Source organism: Chiloscyllium punctatum, chromosome 38, assembly GCF_047496795.1.
Source record: "Chiloscyllium punctatum isolate Juve2018m chromosome 38, sChiPun1.3, whole genome shotgun sequence".
Classification (NCBI taxonomy): domain Eukaryota; kingdom Metazoa; phylum Chordata; class Chondrichthyes; order Orectolobiformes; family Hemiscylliidae; genus Chiloscyllium; species Chiloscyllium punctatum.
This window is the reverse complement of record NC_092776.1, coordinates 41,098,862-41,124,079: the sequence shown is the minus strand read 5'-3', so window position 1 is coordinate 41,124,079 and position 25,218 is coordinate 41,098,862. Positions and strand designations below refer to the sequence as shown.

Sequence of the window (25,218 nt, the reverse complement as noted above, 5' to 3'; positions counted from 1 at the left end):
TTGTAAACAAAGAAGACACCCATTCCATTCAGGGACATAGGGCTTAAGAGAAGTACAGTTAGCATTTCAAGACAACTCTGCCATTCGATTATATCATAACTGATCTGGCTGTGGGCTCCACTTCACCTTTCCGTCTGTATCCCATAAATCTTGACCACCATACCTCTCAAAAACTCATCTAATTCAGCCTTGAATAAATTCAATAAATTCAACAATTCAGCCTCTGCTGCTTTCTGCGGAATTGAATTCTACAAACTAACAATAATCTAAAAGAAAACAAATTCTCCTAATTTCAGTCTTAAAGGGTGAACTTCTTAACCTTAAACTGTATCCTCTATATTGGTTCTCCCTGTCAAGATGTAGCAACCTCCCAATATTCACCCTGCCATGTCTTCTCAGGATCCAATATTCTTATTCTTCTAAATGCCATTGGGTTTCTTTCTTCATAAGCTCAACCATCATCCTTGGATTGGTTTGAGCTTACCATTTCTGAATGGCTCTTAAACCAAGTGTTGCTGAAAAATGGACACAATGTTACACTCGTTAGGACACATTGCAAGAATACAAATTCAAAGGGGATACATAACAGTTAGACTGTGCATGAGGACAGTTTGCTATCAAGTGACTACTCAACTCAATTATACCTTTTCTAAATTAAGAACAAAACTGCAAACAGTCCTTCAATCTGGTCTCAGCAAGCTGCAGTAAACTTTCCCTACTCTGATACTTCATCCTCTTTGTATTAAAACAACATTCCATTTACCTTCAGAATCACCTGCTGCACCTACAAACTAAATCTTTGTGATTCATCTGCCCAGCTATCCAAATCCCACTGTATTACTGAGTTCGACAACCTCTCTTCATCTAAATAGCATTCTGCTTTCCTGCTCTTCCTGCTACAGTGGATAAAGTGTTCTTAAACCAACATATTGAATTCTGTAACTTAGGGACAGGAATGGGGAAGGGTGTCAATCATCAATACACAACACTTCATAACAAAATATTTTAAGTTTGCAACTTAATCTGTGGTTATCTGGCTGGGCATTTTTGTTTCAGTTCTTTTTAAATGTGAAATAACTTTCATTCGCAAATCTGGAAAACAATCCAACTGCTTGTTGCTCCATGTAATATATACCTGAAGTCCCCTTTATTGTTGGTGACTCGCTCTGCAGAACAGTAAGGTGCAGCGGTTTCTAGCACCATAATTTCTACCTTCTTGCTGCTATTTCCTCGGGAGGTAGTGATAAGGCACTCCCACTCTCCAGTTGCATCAACATCAATATTGGTCAGGATCAGCTCACTGCATATATTAAAGAAAAAATATTTTATTGCACCATTGACTTGGAGATCTTGGATAGCTTTTAATAATTGCACTTCAGAACATACAGTAAGTATCAGCATTCAATTTGGTTAGTGTCCTCAGTTTCTAGAACATGTTTGCTGTCAACCATATCATAACTTCAAACATATTGTGTGCTTTCCAAGATTTAGATTATAAAGTAAATACAGATAACTGCATGGAATTATTGAACATTCCACTGTTCATGTCTTGCTTTGAGTGAATGGTAGACTACAGTCTTGCTTTTTTTTAACTTGGTGGAGAAATTCCACTGTAATTTTCAAAGCAATAAAAGAATATAATTCTTTAGCCCAGCAGTAGCAAAGTTAAACAAGAACTATATACAGATGCTGGATTAGTGGTGCTGGAAGAGCACAGCAGTTCAGGCAGCATCCAAGGAGCAGCGAAATTGATGTTTCGGGCAAAAGCCCTTCATCAGGAATAAAGGCAGTGAGCCTGAAGCATGGAGAGATAAGCTAGAGGAGAGTGAGGGTGGGGAGAAAGTAGCATAGAGTACAATGGGTGAGTGGGGGAGGGGATGAACGTGATAGGTCAGGGAGGAGAGGGTGGAGTGGATAGGTGGAAAAGAAGATACAGATGCACCAGCTTAAATCTAACTATTAAACAAAAGCAAGTTTGAGACTTGTTTCTAGCCAGAATAGCTCAAAGCAGATTTATGATAGCATTATCATTTCAATGTATTGCACATAACTTTTCAGAACTAATTTTATACCATCTAGATTTGATTATAATTAAATCAACATGACCCTTCTTACTTATTTTTACTGTACTTAATATAACATTGGAAAATCCAAAATTTCTCCCAAGACTTTGTCATTGCACAACATAATCAGTCAGTGAATCTAATCTTTTCACTATTTCACAACTTTGAGTGAGTACACAAGTACTCACCAACTTGCATTTAGCTAGCATCTTTGTAAAACATCCAAGTGCGCTTACCAAGCAAACTCAGACACTGACCTATAATGGTAGATAGTCAAAAAGGTCACCAAAAGTTAGTCAAACAGCTAGATCTTAAAGAAAACCCAAAGAACTGCAGATGCTGAAAATCAGAAACAAAAACAGAAATTGCTGAAAAAGCTCAGCATGTCTGGCAGCATTTGTGCAGAGAAATCAGAGTTAACATTCCAGGTCCAGTGACCCCTCCTCAGAACTGAGGTAAGTTGTGTAAATTTTAAGGAACATTGCTAAAAAAACAGAAACAAGAGGTTCACAATGGAAATTCCAAAACATAGGCATTGGCAGCTCATGGCATAGATGCCAACAAAGACATTTAGTAAAGAGTGCTGGGAATTTAAAAATTGATATTTAGTTCAATGAGGCTGCAATTTAATTCAGTTCGGACAAAATGAGCTCAGGAAGCCTGCAAGAATAGCCTTGCAGCTAACTGAGATATGCTTATGAGAACTCAATGATACTATCAAGAACAGAGGAAAAAACAATTAAAACTTATTATTTTAACTGAAGCAATGAAAAGCTGGTGACAAAATGTGAATATATGTTTTTGAATTGCTAACTTTGAGATTTCAGTTTCAGTAATTTTTTCTCTTAAGTTGTCAATTATAATGGATTTATTCTACTACATTTTTCAAAGAATTCTGTAGAATGCACAATTTTGCATTAAACAGGTAAATAAAAATGGACCAAATCCAAAAAATTGCACTTCCATATACACAACAGCTATCTTATTTAATATGAGCATTCACAACTCCCTTGCAGATATCACGTTCCAGTCCCCATAAATTACTCCATGCAAAAGATATTTATATTTTACTTTTGTAATAAAATGAAGGTGAAGGGCTGTTCTTTACAAAGAAACCATTGTTATAATTCACTTTCTCTCAACTCTCTTCACTTATCGTCACAGCTGAATTCAGTGCTTATAGAAACCATCAGAGTTATGATCCAGAGTTGACAGATTTATGCGGGCTCTGAGTAAAAATAGTTATTGAGCTATGTTACACTCAAGGTGTTGCTACAAACAGAAGGAAAAAAAGACAGCTTTCCTTAGGATGACATATAGCTGTACAAGGTAAAAACAATGACTGCAGATGCTGGAAACCAGATTCTGGATTAATGGTGCTGGAAGAGCACAGCAGTTCAGGCAGCATCCAAGGAGCTTTGAAATCGACGTTTCGGGCAAAAACCCTTCATCAGGCATCGATTTCGAAGTTCCTTGGATGCTGCCTGAACTGCTGTGTTCATCCAGCACCACTAATCCAGAATATAGCTGTACAACCCAGGGAACCGTCTTAAAAAAAAGTGCCAAATCATTGCAATAATATCTTTTGCATGCATTCTTCAACATGGAATTTACTGCCACAGAACCACCTCATAACTCATTTTCATTTTTGAGGTCCTGTTTAATAGCAACATTATGTTTCTTCGTCTAAGGCAGGATATAACGTAACAAAATGCAGCTCAAGACAGAAGTATGATCAAAGAAGCAGCATAATGATCATTGCAACAAATTTTACTAAATCAATTTGATGTATCTGGTCCGAATCTAAATACTTTTACTCATACACATAGCAGGATCGTACATTCTGTAAAGACCACAACTTTTCATTTATCTGTATTTTTGATGATGGAATGAAATGGGAAAAGGACGGTTTTAAAAATCAAGGATTGGTGTACTTTTTAAAAGCAGGTTTACTTCACACTCTGTAAGTGCTGTTTATTTGAGCAGTGGGCGAGGTCTGGTTGCAGATGAACTGAAGTCAATAGATTTATATGGATGGAGTTTTGCCAGGCAACAAATAACTGACTGGTTTGTGAAATGGTGTCTAGTTAATGATGACACAGACCTCGCAGATAGCTGAAGCACTTATAAGTGGGAATGTTTGAGAGAAAAGTCATTGGACTTTTGAAAGAGAAGTGGCTGTCCCTTTACTCTGAAGTGCAAACCACCTCAAACCTGGAGAAAGCTAGTTTATTTCCCCCTCACAAGTTACTGTAAGTTGTGGCTTGGCAACCATGCATTAAGAGATTTTATGAGCATGAATCAGCTGCCCTATGCCTTCTGCAAGCAAGTGAAAGTACCTAGCAAAGGGCAATCAATGAGCAGTATATCCTGAAAAGCCAAAGCAATCATCAAAACAAAACCTTTAACAAGGACCACTGAACTGCATTGCAGGCTTTCCCTCAACCCATAACACCCTTTTTCTTGCCCGTGTATGTTTGCGGGGTATTTTATGTAAGACTGGGAATTTTACCTAGTAGAGTTATATATTGACTGTTTATCATTGCTCAACTAAATACTACTCCTTGTTAAGTACAGTAACCTGATCCATGCTTTCTGTCAACCTGGGTCTTCAAGACAGGTAAATTGAAGAATTCCATGTATATTTTAAAGTCTTTAACTTTTGTGCCTACTCTGGGAACAGGTGACTTGATTTCCAATGCACTACCCAGAGAGGCAAAACACTCCATAGATTCACACAGCAGAATCTGCATTACAGACCAGCACAGAACTAACTTTATTCGAAGCACAATCAGAATATCACACACAAATTATAAATTCGATCATTGTCAATGATCAGTAAACTGTGTAAAGTCATTTCTCCATACTGAAATGTGCAGACTGATACATATATCAAGGCATTTTGTCTAGTACTCATCGGGAAATGGTAATGTAAAGGAAAAACAACATTTTACACTGTGTGAAGTGACAGAGCCAATTGGTTTACAACTAGACTTTGATTAATAGATAGAAAATGTATTAATTTGATGATGACTGACAGTTAACTGCCAAGCTTTGTTTAAATTTAAACCAGAGTCAAGACTGTGGTGCTGGAAAAGCACAGCAGGTCAGGCAGCATCCGAGAAGCAGGAGATGACCATCACGAATGAAGTAGTATCAGACAAACTAGTGGGGCTAAAGGCAGGTAAGTCCCCTGATCCTGTTGGTTTGCATCCTAGGATCCAAAAATACTTAGCTCCAGAAAGCAGGTAATTGTAGGCTGATTAGCCCCACATTTATTGTTGGAAAAGTATTGGAATTAATTATAAAGGAAGTATATGTGGAAAATCATAATCTAATCAAGCAGAGTAAAGCATGCTTCATTGAAGGGAAATATTGAAGTTTTTCGAGTAAGTTGCAATCAGTAGATCTGTTGTATTGGAACTTGAAAAAGGCATTCAACAAGTTACCTTCAAGGTTAAGTCATATGATAAGAGCTCTCAGTGTTGGAGGTAGTATATTGGCATGGATAGAGAACTGGCTTATGGGCAGGAAACAGTGAGTGGGGATAAGGGGTTCTTTTTCAGGTTGGCGACCTGTAAGCAGTGGTGTTCCCCAGAGACCAGTGCTGGGAACACAACTATTTACAACACATATTAATGACTTGGAGGAAGAAAGAGAATGTACTGAAACCAAATTTGCAGGCGACACAAAAATAGGTGGAATGCTTTTTTCACTACTTCTCTAGTGATGGTAGTTCATGATGATCCTTCACCCAGAATTTGCTCAAGAGATGCTGATAGGTTCAATAAGCCATCAAAAACTTAGCAAATCAAGTATAATGTGGGAATATGCAAAGTTGTTTATTTTGGAAGGAAGAGTAAAAGAACAGAATATTATTTCAATGAAGAAAAACTGCAGAAAGTTGCAACACAAAAGGCCTTGGGATACTTATGCACCATACATAGAAAGTTAGCACAAAGGAACAGCAGGTAATCAGGATGGCTAATGGAATATTTGCTCTTATTTCAAGAGGTTTGGAGTATAAGTGTAAGAGAGTCTTACTGCAACTGTACAAGGTGCTGTTGGGACCATACCCGGAGCACTGTGAGTAGTTTTGGTCATTTTATTGAAAGGAAGGCATCATTTCATTAGAGGCGTTCAGAAAAGTTTCCCGAAGATGATCTCTAGTATGAAGGTATTATCTTATGAACAAAGACTAAACAGATTGAGACTCTACTCACTGAAGCATATAAGATTTTCAAGGGCTTGAGAGGGTAAATGCTGAGAGGATGCTTCCTCATGGGGAGTCTGTGACCAGACAGCATAGTCTCAGAATGAAGAAGTTCCAATTTAAAACTGAGATGAGATGGAATTTCTTATCTTAGGGGGCTGAGAGTCTTTGGAATTCCTTGCCACAGAGAGTTTTGGGGGCAAAAAGTACTTGTGTATATTTAAGGCAATGATTGATAGTTTCTTGGTCAATAGGGGAATCAAGAGTTACAGGGAAAGGGCAAGAAAGTGGATGTAAGCAATATCAGGCCAGACACGATCCTTTGAATAGCAGTGGAGGTTCGAAGTGCCTCACGCAGACACAGGGAGAACATGTAAATCCACACAGACAGTCACCCGAGACTGAAATCGAACCTGGGTCCCTGGTGCTGTGAGACAGCAATGCTAACCACTGAGCCATCATGCTGCCCCACATTGTTCTGTCACACAAACATGGAATGTTCCATCACCTGATTGACAGGCCTGGGTGCTTTTACTCTGGACGTTTATGGAGTCCAATATGCTATTTATTTCTTTCCTACAGACCTTCCCTTTTGTTTTACCCCTCCACCCCTTCCAATTACTACCATGATCACCACCTTTTAAAAGCATAAAACCCATCAAGTTGCAAGCTCCCTTCATCGAACATAGAACATTACAGCACAGTACAGGCTCTTTGGCCCTTGATGTGAAACCAATCTGAAGCCCATCTAACCTACACTATTCCATTATCATCCATATATTTATCCAATGACCATTTAAGTGCCCTTAAAGTTGGCGTGTCTAGTACTGTGGCTGGCAGGACATTCCACGCCCTTGCTACTCTCTGAGTAAAGAACCTACCTCTGACATCTGTCCTAGATCTATCACCCCTCAATTTAAAGCTATGTCCTGTTGTGGTAGCCATCGCCATCCAAGGAAAAATGCTCTCACTGATCGCCCTATCTAACTCTCTGATTATCTTGCAGGTCTTTATTAAGTCATCTCTTAGCCTTCTTCTCTCTCATGAAAAAGCGTCAAGTCCCTCAGTCTTTCCTCTTAAGACCTTCCGTCCATGCCAGGCAACATCCTGGTAGATTTACTCTGTACCCTTTCCAATCCTTCCTGTAATGCAGTGACCAGAACTGCATGCAATACTCCAAGTGCTGCCGTACTAAGGTTTTGTACAGCTGCGACATGACCTCATGGCTCCGAAACTCAATTCCTCTATCAATAAAAGCTAACACACTGTATGCCTTCTTAACAACCCTATCAACCTGGGTGGCAACGTTGAGGCATCTATGCACATGGACACCAAGATCTGTCTGCTCATCTGCACTACAAAGAATCGTACCATTAGCTCAGTACTCTGTATTCCTGTTACTCCTCCAAAGTGAATCACCTCACACTTTTCCACATTAAACTCCATTTGCTACCTCTCAACCCAGCTCTGCAGCTTATCTATGTCCCATTGCAACCTGCAACATCCTTCTGCACTATCCACAACTCCACAGACCTTAGAGTCATCCGCAAATTTACTGACCCATCCTTCTATGTCTTCATCCAGGTCAGTTATAAAAATGACAAACAGCAGTGGCCCCAAAATAGATCTTTGTGGTACACCACTAGTAACTGAACTCCAAGATGAATATTTCCCATCAACCACTACCCTCTGTCTTCTTTCAGCTAGCCAATTTCTGATCCAAACCACTAAATCACCCTCAATTCCAAGCCTCCATATTTTCTGCAATAGCCTACCGAGGGGAACCTTATCAAAAGCGTTCCTGAAATCCATATACACCGCACCAACCACTTTACCCTCATCCACCTGTTTGGTCACCTTCTCAAAGAACTCAATAAGGCTTGTGAGGCACAACCTACCCTTCACAAAACGATGTTGACTATCCCTAATCAAATTATTCCTTTCTAGATGATTATAAATCCTATTTCTTATAATTCTTTCCAACACTTTACCCACAACCAAAGTAAGGTTCTCTTGTCTATAATTACCAGGGTTGACTCTCCTTGAACAAGGGTCATTTGCTATCCTCCAGTCTTCCAGCACTATTCCTGAAGACAATGCTGACATAAAGATCAGAGCCCAAGGCTCTGCAATCTCCTCCCTGGCTCCCCAGTTAATCCCAGGATAAATCCCATCCGGGCCACAATTGCCACAATTGCCAACACGTCCTCCTTTTGAACCTCAATCCCATCTAGCTTAATAGCCTGTATCTCAGTACTCTCCTCAACAACATTGTCTTTTTCCTGTGTGAATACTGAGAAAAAAAATTCATTTAGCCCCTCTCCTATCTCTCCAGATTCCACGCACAACTTTCTAATACTGTCCTTGACAGGCCTTAATCTTACTCTAGTCAATTTTTTATTCAGTTCTGAAGCAAGTTATTATGAGCTTGAAATATTAACTCTCTTTCCACCAATGCAGTCAGACTTGCTGAGCTTTTCCATGACCTTCTGCTTTTAATTCTGAAATACTCAACTGAATGGTTAAATCAGGAGTCATTGCCTTTAATAACTCCTTCCAAAGCTGAAATGAACTAGTCATCCTTACCCAAACAGGCACTGAACACTATACCAAGCTGAAGTACCAGACTAAACATAAATTTCCTGGAGCATGCTTACACATAATCGTGTAGCAACTCAAATTGTGTCACAAAGTAAACACGCAGGCTGACTATTTCATGGGGAATGATTATATCCATTATTTTTTCCTTCCCAAAACAATTGACAAGTTCCGCATAATGCTCTTTTCTAACCTTTGAATGCCATCATGCTGTATGTCGCAGCACCTGTCGGAACCTATTTTCAGTGCTTCATTTCCTGTCTACGTCAAATGGTTCAGTTGTTTTCAACCTGACATTATGTCAACCAGGGCAGGCTTGCTGTGTCTCCCAAAGTTTACATAACTTGGTCAGGCACATTCTTTTATTTCGTGTCTGCCAATAAAAAGAGCTTGAATTTCCTGAATTCTATCGAGATTTATTATTTACCTTAAACAAGTAAAGGAAAGATACTGCAAACCTATCATATGGTTCCAGTTATTGTTCTAAAACAGACTATCATTTGTTTGTCTTTTGACATTTGAGTATCAAAATGTAACTATGAAACAGCAGTGTTGCTGGCACAGTTTTAGTAAATTTCTTGTGAAAGTGAAACGCATTTCTTGTTACAAAACCTCGTCTCATTATACAAAAGAAGCCAAATAAAATGTTGCAACATGATATTGCAGTGAAATGGTTTTCCAGTCCAACTTTCCCTGGAGACCAACTCAGATCTATAAACACATTTTAGACTTTGACATTTTGTGTAAAACAGATAAAGTAAACTCAAGGATATTCAATATTTTCTTCCTGAACCTTTTCACTTAAATATGCAACAAATTCACAATTCCTTTGCTCCTGGCAGTTTACAGTCTACTTGTGATAAATTATTGAGTGTTTACTGAAAATAATAATGTGCAAGCACAATAAGGCACTTCTCCATTCTCAAGCTTTTTACTTCAACAAATGTTGCTAAAGTCTTGCAAGATACTTTAAGTCTGGCCCAGATTTGGAGATCACTGCAAATAAAAGACTCAAATTAACAAAAACTCCCAAGCTTTGTATGGTTTTCTGAACTTACAATTGATTACAAGTTCTATAGATGGAATCTGGGCAATCTGTGATAAGGGCAAGTAACTGTGACTCTCCTTAACACCCAATCAGATTGACCTGTCCTTAATAAGATACCAAGGTTCCAAAATTTGACAACTTAGTTCTAAGAGAGTCAATTGAAGTTAAAAGTGATTTTGTTTTAAGGTTTGATGCACGGTGGCTGCTCCAGACAACACATGGTGTGGTCCACAGAGGACACAGCTTAAAAATATGGGGTAGACCATTTAGGACAGAGATGAGGAGAAACTTCTTCACCCAGAGAGTGGTGGCTGTGTGGAGGGCAGTGGAGGCCCAGTCTCTGGATTCATTTAAGAAAGAGTTGGATAGAGCTCTCAAGGATAGTGGAATCAAGGGTTATGGAGATAAGGCAGGAACAAGATACTGATTAAGGATGATTAGCCATGATCATATTGAATGGTGGTGCAGGCTTGAAGGGAAGAATGGCCTGCTCCTGTACCTATAGTTTATTGTTTATTGTCTATAACGTGATGCATCACCTGCCATTTTCAAGCTCCCTGTTCCAATGAATGTGCTCTCTTAAACATGAGCAGCAAATTGAAGGGCCCTCAGCTGTACTTTTTAAAGACATCTATCTAACTTGTAGGTTAATTATTTGTTGCTTTACTTTTGTTCATTCATGAGATGTGGATATTGCTGGTTGGGCCCACATTTATTGCCCATCCCTAGCTGTCCTTCAGAAGGTGGTGGTGAGCTGCCTTCTTGAACTGCTGCAGTCCACTTGCCGTGGGTTGACCCACAATGCCATTAGGGAGGGAATCCAGGATTTTGACCCAGTGACAGTTAAGGAACAGTAATGTATTTCCAAGTCAGGCAGCGAACTTGCAGGTAGTGGTGTTCCAATGTATCTACTAGCCTTGTCCTTCTAGATGGAAGTGGTTGTGGGTTTCGAAGGCACTGTCTGAGGATTTTTGGTGAATTGCTGCACAGTATCTTGTAAATAGTACACACAGCTGATACTGAGCGTCGGTGGTGGAGGGAGTGAATAGTTGTGGATGTAGTGCTAGTCAAATACTGACTACTTGATCTTGTAGTTTGCAGAGTACTGGGTTGTTGAAGGTATTTTGAAGAGTTGGATGAGCTCATCGTGTATAGTAAGAGATGCTGAAACAGGGTTGGACACTATTGAAAGGCTTCTCTTTCCCAGTCATGGGGGCTGCAGTTGTTATTTTCTACCTAGGCTTCAGAACCAAAGGGAAATGATGTGAATTCATAAAGATGGCAAGGTATTCTAAAAGGGAAGAGGAGAGCTCTCAGCAGGTGGCCTTACCCACATACAGTCTCCGGGGAGCAGCTCTCTTGGACCTAAGACAGGAGTAGTCTAATTCATGCGACACTTCAGCAGAGGTGACAGTCAGGGAACTGTGCCTCCCCTTTGGACTAGACCTCCAGCCTCAGTGCAGGGTTCGGAACACATTGTTTGTCAGCTTTAAAATGACCATCATCTTAAGTATTCTCAGCAACAGATTCTTCCATGTTGAAACAAGTAACACAACAGAAAGCTTGCAGTTTTTTCATCCATCATTGCATCCACGCCAGGAGAGGGGATTGCATTGACTTCCTGCTAAACAGGGAAAAACAACAAGTGCATACATGGCTTTTGCGAGATATTGGGCTTCCCCATGTTGCAGTGTGCCATCAACTGTGGATTCACAAACGCTGCATCACAATGGTGAGATATATCAAAACCAGAAGGGATACCAATTTGCTTAATATGCAGACAGTATGTAATCATGCTTAGCACAACATGCTTTGTGAATGCCCATTATCATGGCAGTAACTACCATTTGTTCATTCTTTTCCAATTTCCTCTGCCAGCAATCTTTCAGCCACCCTATTGAGACAGACAATAAGGCTCCCTGCTTTACATCACTTTGTAGCCTCACCTCTATTATTCCACCATGGGATCAGCACCCATGTACTGACAGCTATGCTGCTGTGAGGAACATCAAGCACACCACAAGACTCCTGAGACAACAGCACCCTCCAGTTAGGTGCCAGAGCCCTGTGTAATGCCCTGTGAAAACCTGTTGCTAGATTCCTTCATTATTGTTAACAGTGATTCGAGGCTTTCTGGCAAGTCTACCAAAGTGTCATGCAGTTCTGTGGGTATGCCCACCAGTCTTTCTCCATATCTTAACCCATCACTATCCTTAGCTAAAACTGTACTAACTGGTGAGCTGACACTAGCACTCCCTTTACCCTGTGCCCGGGCTGCAGGCCACGAATGTCTAGTAACTAAGCTCGTGCAGATTATGTCTCTATACTAGCTAAAAGTATAGGCTGTGCCAAATTCTGATCTTCAATAATAAATCTAGGTAATGGGGCTTTTGCCTCAGTTAGTATGCTCTTTTTTGTCATCTTCAGCATTTCAGTAGTTTCTGCACTTCTGTAAGGGCACAAAGGTTGGGTTGGAGTGAGGGAATTATTGGTGGGAGTAGGTAAAGAGCAAACCTGAGATGCATGATTGCAGATCCTGCAGCTTGAACATGAGAGCAGAGAGTGAGATATGGGTAATGTAGGTTTTGAGAAGAGGCATTCGGCAGGAATGTCATCCTTGATGGCCACGCCCAAAGTGATGGCCACATTAATTATGGCCAGCAGCCTATCTCCTCCACTGGAGCCAACACATGCAGCCATATCTGTCCCATGCTAGTTTACTGCTGTGGCATCTATGAATGACCACTTTCTCCTGCAAAAAATCATTATGTGCATCAGTGAGTGCGTGTTGCAAGGTACTCAAGTGAAGTGCTTGCAAGAACAGAATGTTCAGCAGTAAATGCAAAATGAGGGATTGGAGTGTGCAGCCTGGTGCACTGACAAACATGCCAAGATGATCTGAGTCTTGTGGCATTGCATCCAGGTGCATGCCATCAGGTTGGTAACTCTGACTGGCACAATCACCAACTCCCACTGTCTTCTAGGCAATTATCTGGAGAGCCTCCCTGCTGCTGAGAGACGACAATCTTAATCTTCTGGTCTACTTCCCTCAATGATGATTGCAGCAATGGCGTCCTAACATCTGTGGAATACTTTCTTGCTTGGTCTTCTTTCAGCTCCGCAAATCTTCTCCAGAATGTACTGTGCCATCAAGACATGAAGTCCGACTCTTATATCAAACAAACCTGGACTTTCCGCCGGGCATAAATTCAGAAGTACGTTCAGTGTTGAATATACAGCATAACTACAGAAATGAGCAGTGAGGATTCTACTTGAATCACTTTGAACAGTGTGGAATAACTGCAAGTAATGTGTTTTCTTGGCTGCATGCCTCCTGACCATTCCTGTGCAGGTCAGCTCTTGCACTTTACCATGCATACACAGTCTGGCCAAAATATAAAGAGGTCACTGCACTCTCAAAAACTTGCAGGGGTCTTGATTGTAAGCCCCAAGCCAAGTTTCAATTACTGTCAACCTTAAGCCCAGCAAAGTCTAAACCAGGACATCTCAAATCTGATTAATTCAGGATAAATTAGGTCCAGATAAATTAGAGAAAACAAAATAAAGAAAGGGAAGAAAATGGGATTAAGACTGAAAGATAAAAGAGAAAGACAACAAATTTCATTTTAAAAAGTCTTTACGACAATTATTAAGATTCAAAAGAATGAGACTGCGATTAAGTTTTAATTGCCAGAGGGTTTTTTTTTGGCAGTAATAGGAACTAACTACATCACCTACACCTGACAAGCCCTAAATATTTCAGGAAGGTTTAGTGGCTATCTATCACATAACCCCCAACCTCTCACCCCTATGCGTAGCTGACTGCAAGATACTATTACAGTAAGGCTCCTGGACAGCAATTTCCTGAATTCTTCAGTCACCTGTGCTTCTGCAGTTTGCAGATGTTGCCCTCTGACGTATGCTGATTGCCTCACCACTATAACTTGCTGCAAAATCTGAAGCATCCAATTCTTCTGTTATAAATATTAAATTATGAGTCACATCAGTTGAATTAAAAATGTTACAGACTTTAATTCAGTCAGTATTAATGCACACAGGTGTAAAAAGAGACCTCTTTCACTGGTTTAACGTCAAAGTACACTTTAAGGCAAATGTAGACAACCTCATGGATATAAATTTGAAGTGGGTTTCAATGACTACAAAACACAAACACGTTTTCTCAGTGCGTTTGCCTTATAACATTTTACATGGCATCCCACCTGCTCATTGAGTGCATCTCAATTTAAAAGCAACAGCTGCAGCTTTTTCATTTGAAGAGGGAAGCACCAGCCTTTAAGCAAAAAAGGGGCAGTGGCTTTGCAACATGGAAAGTTGCTCTCTACATATTACAAGGCCACAAATCCACAGTAATTACAGTCTCTCTGGGCTGGTAGTTTTAAACAAAAACTTTCAGCATGTATAATGTGCAGCTACAAAACGTTACTTTTGCAATATAGCTTTTCAGTTGTACATAAGAGCATTTTTAATGTGATTTTATCCTTAAACCTTTATCCTTGAAATCCTTTTATGATTTATCCCTCAGATAATTTAGAATTCAGGAATGGTTGCAACTGCACAGAGGGAGGCCACTTGCCCTGTAGTCCCTATGCTCGCTCCCGCAATGTGAGAACAAGTGAGCTTACCCAACTCCCTGGCATCTACTCCACAGCTGGACAAATTTTCTCTTTTCAGATAACTATCAAATTCCTCTTTAAAAACCATGATTATATCAAAAGAGCTTTTCAAATATCAATGCTGCAGGTTTTGCCAATCATTTTAAAACCAGTGCTTTCTGGTTTTCAAACTATCCAACAATATAGCAGCTTCTCCCTATTTGCTCTCTTCAAAACTGCCATGATTTTGAATGTATCCGTTAAATGTCCTTTAAACCTACTGTGCTCTAAGAGAACAATTCCAGCTTTTCTAATTTATCCTTATACCTGAAGTCCCTCAGTCCCAGATACATTTTTTGAAGCCTCTCCAAACCCTCTATATGCTTCCTAAAACATGAAGCCCAGAACTGAACACCATATTCTGGTTGATGTTCAATCAGTGTTTTGTAAATGGTTCACCATAAATCTTATACTTTTAGATCCTCCATCTTTATTTGTAAGGCTCAAGATCCCACATTCCTTATGAATTGCTTTCTGACACCCTTCCTCCTGCCCAGCCTGGGCGCAGCACCCTGATTTCAATAACCCTATCCCTGTCGGACCGACAACCCCTCCATTGGATCCGACACTACCTAATGCCCACCTCTTCACTCAACCTGTCTGATCAGGGTTGGAAATTATGCTTCCAATCCTGATGGAAATGTCTGAGTCATTAAACCAATATTCCCTGCAAACCTTACATTACCCGACTCTTATATTGGTAATTGAAATAATATTTAAAATAACATGCTTTTTAAAAAGTAAAAAAGAAAAACAAACAGGAATCCTGAACTCGCAGTTCCTTAAATCTTCCAGATCACTGCACTGTGCTCCCCCTCCCTGTGGGCCTTTGATTTGTACCCCCAAGCACTGGCCAATCCTCCAACATGTGGATGATCCCCTTCCTCAAAATTTCATCTTGCAACACTACCCCCCTCCCTGACCTGACGTGTCACCAAACCACAAGAAAGTGAGGACTGCAGATGCTGGAGATCAGAGTGAACAGTGTGGTGCTGAAAAAACACAGCAGGTCAGGCAGCATCCGAGGAGCAGGACAATTGACGTTTCAGGTATAAGCCCTTCATCAGGAATGAGGCTTGTGAGCCAAGGCGGCTGAGTGATAAATAGGGGTGGGATGGGGCTGGGTGCAAGGTGGCTGAGAGTGCCATAGGTAAATGGAGGTGGGGGTAATGGTGATAGGTCAGAGGGGAGGGTGGAGCAGCTAGGTGGGAAGGAAGATGGACAGGTAGGGTAGGTCATGAGGGTGGTGCCCAGTTCGAAGGTTGGATCTGGGAAAAAGGTGGGTGGAGGAGAAATGAGGCAACTGGTGAAATCCACATTAATCCCATGTGGTTGGAGGGTCCAAAGGCAGAAGATGAGGCATTCTTCTTTCAGGCATCGGATGGTTAGGGTTTGGCAATAGAGGAGGTCCAGGGCCTGCATGATCTTGGTGGATTGGGAGGGGGAGTTCAAGTATATTGCCATGGAGTGGTGGGGATGATTGGTGCAAGTGTCCAGGAGCTGTTCTCTGAAGCGCTCTGCAAGTAGGCATCCTGTCTCCCCAGTGTAGAGGACACCACATCGGGAGCAACAGATACAGTAAATGAAGAGCAGGTAATCTCTGACAGATGTGGAAGTCTCCTTTGGGGCCTTGGACTGAGGGGTGAGGGGAAGTGTGTGCACAGGGAATTCCTGAGGTGGCAGGGGAAGGTGCCGCGGGTGGAAGGTAGGTTGGTAGGGGGCACGGACATAACAAGAAAATTGCAGAGGGAATGGTCTTTAAGGAAAACAGATAGGGTGGGGAGGGATATATATCTCTGGTGATGGGCTTCATTTGTAGGTGGCGGAAGTAGAGGATGATGCAATATATCCGGAGGTTAGTGGGGTAGAAGGTGGGGATCGGGGAAGTGGGGGAGTGGATTCTGTCATTCTTGCGGCTGGAGGGGTGGGGTTCAAGGGTGGAGGTGCAGGAAATGGAAGAGATGCTCTGGAGTGCTTCATCGACCACGTGGGAGGGGAAATTGCAGTCTTTGAGGAACAAGGCTATCTGGTGCGTTCTGTGATGGAACTGGTCCTTCTGGGAGCAGATGCAGTGGAGGCGGAGGAATTGAGACCAAGGGATAGCATTGTTACAGGAGGCAGGGTGGGAGGAGGTGTAATCCAGGTAACTGTGCGAGTCGGTGGGTTTGTAGAAGATGTCCATGTTGATTCAGTCCCCGTTAATGGAGATGGAGAGGTCCAGGAAGGGGAGGGAGGTGTCTGAGATGGTCCAGGTGAACTTAAGGTCGAGGTGGATCGTGTTGGTGAAGTTGATGAACTGTTCAACCTCCTGATGGGAGGACAAGGTGGCACCGATGCAGTCATCAATGTAGTGGAGAAAAAGGTGGGGAGTGGTGTTGGTGTAGCTGCGGAAAATGGACTGTTCTACGTAGCTGACAGAGACTGGCAAAGCTGGGGCCCATGCAGGTGCCCATGGCTATTTGGTCTGGAGGAAGTGGGAGCATTCAATGGAGAAATTATTGAGGGTGAGGACGAGTTCAGCCAAACAAATGAAAGTGTCAGTGGAAGGGTACTGGTGGGGATATCAGAAGAGGAAGAAATGGAGGGTTTGGAAGCCTTTGTCATGGCGGATGGAGGTGTATAGGGACTGGAGGTCCATGGTGAAGATGAGGCATTGGGGGCTGGGGAAATGAAAGTCAGGGAGGAGGTGGAGGGCATGGGTGGTGTCCCAAATGTAGGTGGGGAGTTCCTGGACTGGGGGGGATAGGACAGTATCAAGGTATGTGGAGTTGAGTTCGGTGGGACAGGAGCAGGCCGAGATGATAGGTCAACCGGGGCAGCCAGGTTTGTGAATCTTGGGTCAGAGGTAGAACCGGGCTGTGCAGGGTTCCCAGACTGTGAGGTTAGAAGCTGTGGGTGGGAGATCCCCTGAGGTGATGATGTTGTGTACGGTCTGGAAGATGATGGTTTGGTGATGGGATGCGAGGTCTTAATCAAGGGGGAAGTAGGAGGAGGTGCCTGCGAGTTAGTGCCTAGATTTAGCAGTGTAGAGGTCAGTGTGCCAAACTACCACTGCGTCCCCACCTTGTCCACTGGTTTGATGATGAGGTTGGGGTTGGAGTGGAGGGAGTAGTGCGCTGCATGTTACCAAACCTCCCATTCTTGTAGTATGTGTAAAACAAAAGTGAAATTTTCCCCTCCCCAAAGAATTGTGGATTATGGTGAGAAATGGAGAAAATATATTGTGGACGAAAAAAACAATCAGATTCATTCCATAGAGGAAACAAATTAGCTGATTTTCCCCAGAATTTCAGTTTTGACCAGTGAACATCTCATTATTAGCACAACTCAGGGCTTTTGCCCGAATTGTCGATTTTCCTGCTGCTCAGATGCCACCTGACCTGCTGTGCTTTTCCAGCACCATACTCTTGACAACTCATCTTATTTCTATGTAATTTCCAATTCTCTCCATCCCCAAGAAACGAGGCAGCATTAACTCCTGACTTGTAAAACAGAGCAGGTTCCTGGCAGCTGCAACTCACTGATCACTTGCCCCAGCCATGATCCAAATGTACCTTCCCTACAGTTCCACAATGTATTTTCTTTCTCCTTCATCCAAGTCACAAACCACCAACCTCACCACAATATGTCTGCTTCTGGAGAATCTCAAACACCACGTCAGCCATACAGCCATTCAGGACTTTACTCTGCAGCTCAGGGGCACCAGGGCTTGCAGGAATCTGTCAGCTTGCTTTGTGCTCAGGGACACGGGCCTTTCACACATTTGTACAGGTTGCATCTTATGGTTATTAGCTCGATTTCTCAGTGCTCATCCACTTTGCCCTTCTTTGGAAGCAGACAATCTTAGTAACTTGCCTTTCTTTCTGCACTATGAAACAATGCAGGCAGCTTGTCACAGTGGGGAGGACTGAACAGTCAAGGGGGTGGACATGTTGATGAATGGCAGCCTGTTACATGAATGTCAAATCTATGGCATGTGTAAGCAGTTGACGTGATAGTCACTCTGTGTGTGCTTTAATTAAATGGCCATGCCTGAAAGTAAAAAGGGGACCAGTCCATCAAAGGGACTTCACAGTGGACTACAGTTCGTCAGATATATTCAAGATTTGTGTCATCAGAACATTTTGAAATTGTGCCTGTTAACTAAAGCCTAAGGCAATGATATCGACCAACCAAAGTCATGTTCCAAACAGTGATGCCTCAGGAACTCTACTAAATACCATTGTCGAGTTTGAAAAACAACTACTCAAAGCAGGGCTTTATTTTGTACCACTCAGCCTATTGTGTCCATGCTGCAACTGGCCTCTTTTATTTCATGGGCTTCAACACTGCTTTCATCTGCCATTTTAGCAAACACCTTTTGGAAGTCCATGCATACCACACCAATCACATTATGTCCATCAACTCTTATTGTTACCTCACCAAAAACCTCAATCAAATCGGTTAACCATGATTTGCCCTCAACAAATTCATATCCATCTTTCTTTAGTTAATCTGATTTTGAGCTGCTTCATAATTTTTTAAAGCTTTCCCATTCAGCAAGTTGACCAACTAATTGAATTGTTGTTGCTTTGTTTAACCTTAAACCCTTTCCTGAACAAGGATGAAAAATTGTAGTTCCTCATTCTAAGGCAGCATTGTTTCCAAGAAGGTTTAGAAGATTACAAAGTTACAAACCACATAACACCAGATTATAGTCCAACCGGTTTATTTGGAAGCTCTAGCTTTCGGAGCGCTGCTCCTTCATCAGGTGGTTGTCCTCCTGATCATTACCCTGATGATCATCATCATTACCTGATCATCAATCACCCTGATGAAGGAGCAACGCTCCGAAAGTTAGTGCTTCCAAATAAACCTGTTGGACTATAACCTGGCGTTGTTGATTTTTAACTTTGTCCACCCCAGTCCAACACCGGCTCCTCCAAATCATTGAAAATTACAGTCAGTGTTAACATAATTTCCACACTAACTTCCTACAATATTTTCAGAAGTATCCTGTTAGTCCTAGTGAATTATTATGGCACTGTAATATTATTTGTTATGTTATCTTTCATCAATACTGTCAACTCTCTGTTTATTTCCCCCCCCCCCGCCATCTTTAATGAACTTCTTATATCCAAGAATATTTAATACTTAGTCCTATCTCTTTTTAAACCAATCCTTTCAATAGTCACAGCATATTCTCATGTGGTTACCTGAGCCTCCATTTCACCAACTTTATTGAATATGCATTCACACACTTGCCTGACAAATTTAATTTACTTCTTATTACATTTCCTTTTTTTCTGACCCCACCTAATACTCTCACTATTTTCTAAACTGGTGAAATCAGACTCTCCCAATATTATATGCACATAATGTGCTCATTCATTCAACCTATTTACTTTTACCATCAGGAAAAAATGCTTTCAAAATGTTCAGCATTTTCCTTCTTTCTCTGATTCTTACCATCCATTCTCTCCAACTTCTATAATAACAAGTCTGTGTTCAGTTTAAAAATAGCACAAAAGGCTATGCTCTCCTAATCAAATGCACTGTGCACTTTCTTGATTATAGAATAGATTTGACACAAATATTCTTTAATGAATAAATGAATGCGAAACCAGGAATGGTTACTGGCAGATTAGTATTTCATTTAAATCTCAAAACTTGACTATTTCCAGATGTGACAACTTGTCTGTGGTTTAATGGCCTATCTCAGCAACATAGCACATCAATTTTTCCAGGAGCAATCATTGATACCAAATCTTTACTAAAATAAATACCAAAGTAGAGACACAAAAAAAGTACTGACATTTCCTCACACTTTAATGAGTTAAATTAAGTTCTACACTGTTACTATTCACTCATGATATCAGGCCATCACTGCCTGTCCCAGCATTCACTGCCTGTCCCTAGTTGCCCTTGAGAGCTGCCTTCTTGAACCACCACAGTCCATATCCTGTGGGTTGATACTTTGGCTGGGTAGTTCGGGATGTTCCAGTTTTCTCCCAGAGCCCAAAGATGGGAATTTCAAAACTAGGGGCACATTTTTAATGAGAGGAGAGAGATATAAAAAAGAAGTGAGAGGAAATCTTTTGGGATGTGGGTACAATTACAACATTTAAAAGACATTTGGATGGATGCATTAATAGAAAAGGTTTGGAGAGATATGGGCCAAGAACAGGCGGGTGGGACCAGTCTAGTTTGGGATTACGTTCAGCATGGACTGGTTGGACTGACCAGTTTGTTTCAGTGCTGTACGACTCTGTGACACTATGTGTAGGTTTGGTGCATTAGTCATGGGAAATGTAAGGTTACAGGGATAGGGTAGGGAGTTGAGGCTGAGTTGGATGTTCTTTGGAATGGTATGGACTTGTTGGGCCAAATGGCCTGTTTCCACACTGTAGCGTTCTACTAAATAAAATACAGCACTTAGTGTTCATATTGAACTGTAAACAGATAATGCAAGTTGGGGCCAAAGATTCAGATACATTGGTGGGGAGGAGAGGTAATATTATTTCATTGATCATAATAATGCATCTGTGTCTTCATTCAGCAACCATCTTTCTCTTGTTAAATCTTTACATTTTCATTGTTCTAAATCTCACGTCTGTTAAATTCAGGATGGCTTCCGTCAATCATGTCAAATTTACATCTAAAAATATTCCTAGGAACTTGATGACCATCCCTGTGCAGTTGCAAATGGCCCTGTTAAAGTATACTGATGTGGGAATGGGCATGGGAGAGCTTTTTTAATTCATTTATCCCCCCAAAAATTCTTTCCTGGTGGGTTTCTTTTGACTCAGTTCAGAGAGGTGAGGTGAACCTTGAAGCATTCCTCCTCCGGCCATAAGTTTTGAATTTAAAAGGGAGGGCCTATTGCTAATTATACACAATCAGACTGTAGCACTCTTGTGGTGCACTCATAGTGTTCCCTACCACTGAGGCAGAAGGCCTGGGTTCAAGACCTACCTGCTCAGAGGTGTATCACCACATCTCTGAACAGGCTGAATAGGAAAATATCTATAAATCAGACTGTACACAGCTCAGTATGACAGATTAGTCAGCCAGGTTCCTTTAGTTAACAAAAAATGACTTGTTTGTTGCAAAACGCCAAGCAAAGTTGGTGAAATAATTAAGAAATTATTTAAACTCTCAATCTTCTCACAACCTGGAGAATAAAAGCATAAAACTCTGCAGAGAATTATCTTATCAGTAATTTGATGAAGTAACAGTTAAGTTTAGGGAAAATAAAGACTTATTCCCAAATTTACAAACGCTGTTCTTCAACTGAAGTCACTTTCTACACAAACTGTTGGCGATGAGTTTTTCTTCTGCATCAGTTATGGCTGGATGAATTATTTTTGTTTATGGAGACAGTGGTATGGGTTGAGACTTCTCCTTTAAGGACACTTCACTGGCAGTAAAACATTCACAAGTAGGACCATCTAGAAATCACCCCATATTTCAAATGAGACTTTTCCATTTACATGGAAATACAACACAAAATGCAATGAGTTTTATGTGATATCTATCAACAGCTGAAAGTTCTGGCCTGCAACAGTGAGTGAGTGATAAAGAATCCCATCATCCTCGGGGTTTCTTATGATAATAGTAAGTTTACTGATTACAGGGTGACATCAAATAGCGACCAGCAAGTTTGGTTCTCAGCTTATTACAATTGAAATTAGCATCACTCTCTTCCAAGTCAGAAAGTTGTGCATCCAATTCACTCTCCCAAGTTTGAGCTCTTCAACACAGACTGTTTGAGGACTGCATCTTCAGAGGTACTGTCTTTTGCATGACATCTTTAATGATTGGAACCAGGTTGACCTCATTGACTATGATTTGGGTTGTTAACCTGGGTCAATCATGGAAGTCCTGTCTAACATAACCAGGAGATGAGAATCTCCTCAGTTCAGACAACTGACTCTGAGCTGGCTGGCCACAAGTAAATAAAGGGTGACTTGGTGACAGGATGCTGGTGTCCATGCAGTTATTTCAGCACCAATGCGAGAAAACAGGATGTGCCTGAAGAACATTTGCTTGGTACAGTCATCTTGGAGTTAGGGTAAGCATTTCTGGCATCATGCCTCTATTTGTAAAGCTTGACTCATTTGATCCTGCTGTCAAAGCCTGGGCCCTGTATGTGGAAAGAATGTGATATTTTGGGACAGTGGGATTGATGAAAGTCATTGAGTAATCCTTCTGACTGCTTGTGGACCCACAGCATTCTTGGTTATAAGGGGCTTAACCTTCCCAGAGGCACCAGAGACTGAAACTTTCCATGAGTTGATGGAGTTAGTTAAGGAATATTACGACCCCAAACCATCTCTAATCCTGAAATGCTATTGGTCTTATTCAGCTGTTAGAGAACCTAGGGAATCTGTATCTGGATTTTGACGAGGTTATGATGACTGGCAAAGGCATGTGATTTTTGGGGTAACACTGAATGAGATGCTGAGAAACTGTTCAGTTTGTGGGATGAATGATGTAACCATGCAGAAGTGCCTATTAGCCAAAGTCCAACTGGACTTCAAATAGGCACTACAACTGGCCTTGTCATTAGAAAATGTAGCAAGTGGAGATACAGGGCATCCCAATGGAAATGCACACGCTCACCTGTCCAAGTGAGCTTGGGAACATCACTTGAGTGTAGGAAGTTGCAGAGCCTCATGCAGGGCATATTCTGAGCAGTGGGAGCCTAGGCCAGCCCACATCAGAATCTCACAACAAAGCCGAGCCTTAGCCAAGCAGCTAAAAGGTTCTTAAAGATCTGGGCCAGCAAGCCATTGCAATTGCAGCCAGTATGTGGACTTGAGACAGCGAAGGAGTTCTACAAGACCTGACTAGAGTAAGGAAACTTGTAGGCCGGTACCCAAAAGAGTGCACACTCTGGAAAGTTCCCCTCCACATGGGTTGGAACAATTAAATTGCTTAGCGACATCCAAATTCAAACCGATTAAAATTAATGTTTGGTTAAATGGTTACCCAGTTCCTATACTGGTCAATACCAGCACAGCTGTACCTGTGGTTGCAGAATCTGTATTTAACAAGATTCACTCGGCACTCCAATGTTTAGGTTTTCACAAGATTGAGGACATAAACTGAGGAACCGCTACACATTATGTGTACGACTTTAGTTCTGGTCTCCTACGAGAAGCAGTTACCACTGATGGTGGTAAAAGGCTTGGACTCAAGCCTATTGGGGTGAAATTAGTTGAGATAGATTCACCTGGATTGACTGAATATTTTTCAATTAAAAAGTGGCTGCCTCAGTAAAGTCCTAGTGATCTACCCAGCATTTTTTTTTCAAGAAAGGCCAAAGCCACTTTACATGTTGACCAGGAAGCAATTCTGAGATTTTGCTAGGCTCAACCAGTGCCATTTGCCTTTGGGCAAAAGTAGATGTGGAAATTGGGAGGCTGAAGAGCAAAGGAATCATCAAATCAATGAAGTTTGCAGAATGGGCAGCACTGGTCAGACCAATTGTGAAGCCTGACAGTGTAGTTCGTTTCTGTGGGGATTTTAAGCAAACAGTAAATCACTGGATATATACCTAATCCCTCACATAGAGGTCTTGTACACAAAGTTGGTGGGGCGGGGGGGGGGGGGGGGGGGGGGGGGGGGGGGCTATCCTTTCCGAAGCCGGACATGAGCCAGGCCTGTCTGCAATTGCAACTGGATAAGGAGTCCCAGTACACTATAATTAACACCCATAAGGGCTTAAATCAATATACAAGACGGACATTTGGGATATCAGCCTCTGTGCAGATATTTCAACATCTTTAGTCAAGATCCTATTGGCACTCCCTTGTAAAGATCTCATGGTATTATTTCAAAGTACATGGGAGTTAACCCACTCAAGTGACACAATACAATAGTTGATTGTGAACAGTTGCAGCCTGCAAATTAACAGCTGCATTCCTGTGTAGCAACAGGGACTACATTTTATAAATTTGCCATTGACTATAAAGGGCTTTGGCTCATGAGCTGACAGTGAACAGAACTAGAGTCAGAGAGTTAGGGAGATGTACAGCATGGAAAAAGACCCTTCGGTCCAATTCATCCATGCCGACCAGACATCCCAACCTAATCTTGTCCCGTATGCCAGCACCCGGCCCATATGCCTCCAGACCCTTGCTACTCATATACCTATTCAGATGCTTTTTAAATACTGTAATTGTACCAGCCTCCACCACTTCTTCTGGCAGCTCATTCCATCCACTCACCACCCTCTGCAGGAAAAGGTTGCTTCTAAGGTCCCTCTTAAATCTTTCCTCTCTCACCCTAAACCTATGCCTTCTCATTTTGCACTCCCCCACCCCTGGGCAAAGATCTTGTGCATTTACCCTATCCATGCCCCTCACGATTTTATAAACCTCTATAAGGTCATCCCTCAGCATCTGACACTCCAGGGAAAACCATCCCAGCCATCCAGCCCCTCCCTATTGCTTAAACCCTACAACTCCAGGAACAGCTGAGCAAATCTTTTCTGAACCCTTTCATGTTTCGTAACATCCTTTCTCTAGCAAGGAGACCAGAATTGTACATAATATTATAAAAGTGGCCTAACCAATGTCCTGTACAGCTGCAGCGTGACCTCCCAACTCTAGTACTTAATGCACTGACCAATAAAGT

At 41.6% G+C, this 25,218-nt stretch overlaps 1 protein-coding gene across 1 annotated transcript in view; it reads right to left on the bottom strand.

The window, feature by feature from the left end:
• adgra1b (adhesion G protein-coupled receptor A1b) overlaps positions 1 to 25,218 on the bottom strand; it is a 530,861-nt gene that overhangs the window by 231,325 nt on the left and 274,318 nt on the right. The window contains exon 8 of the mRNA XM_072557678.1: positions 1,136 to 1,300. Coding sequence (XP_072413779.1) covers positions 1,136 to 1,300 — 165 coding nt within the window. The remainder of the gene's footprint in view (positions 1 to 1,135; positions 1,301 to 25,218) is intronic.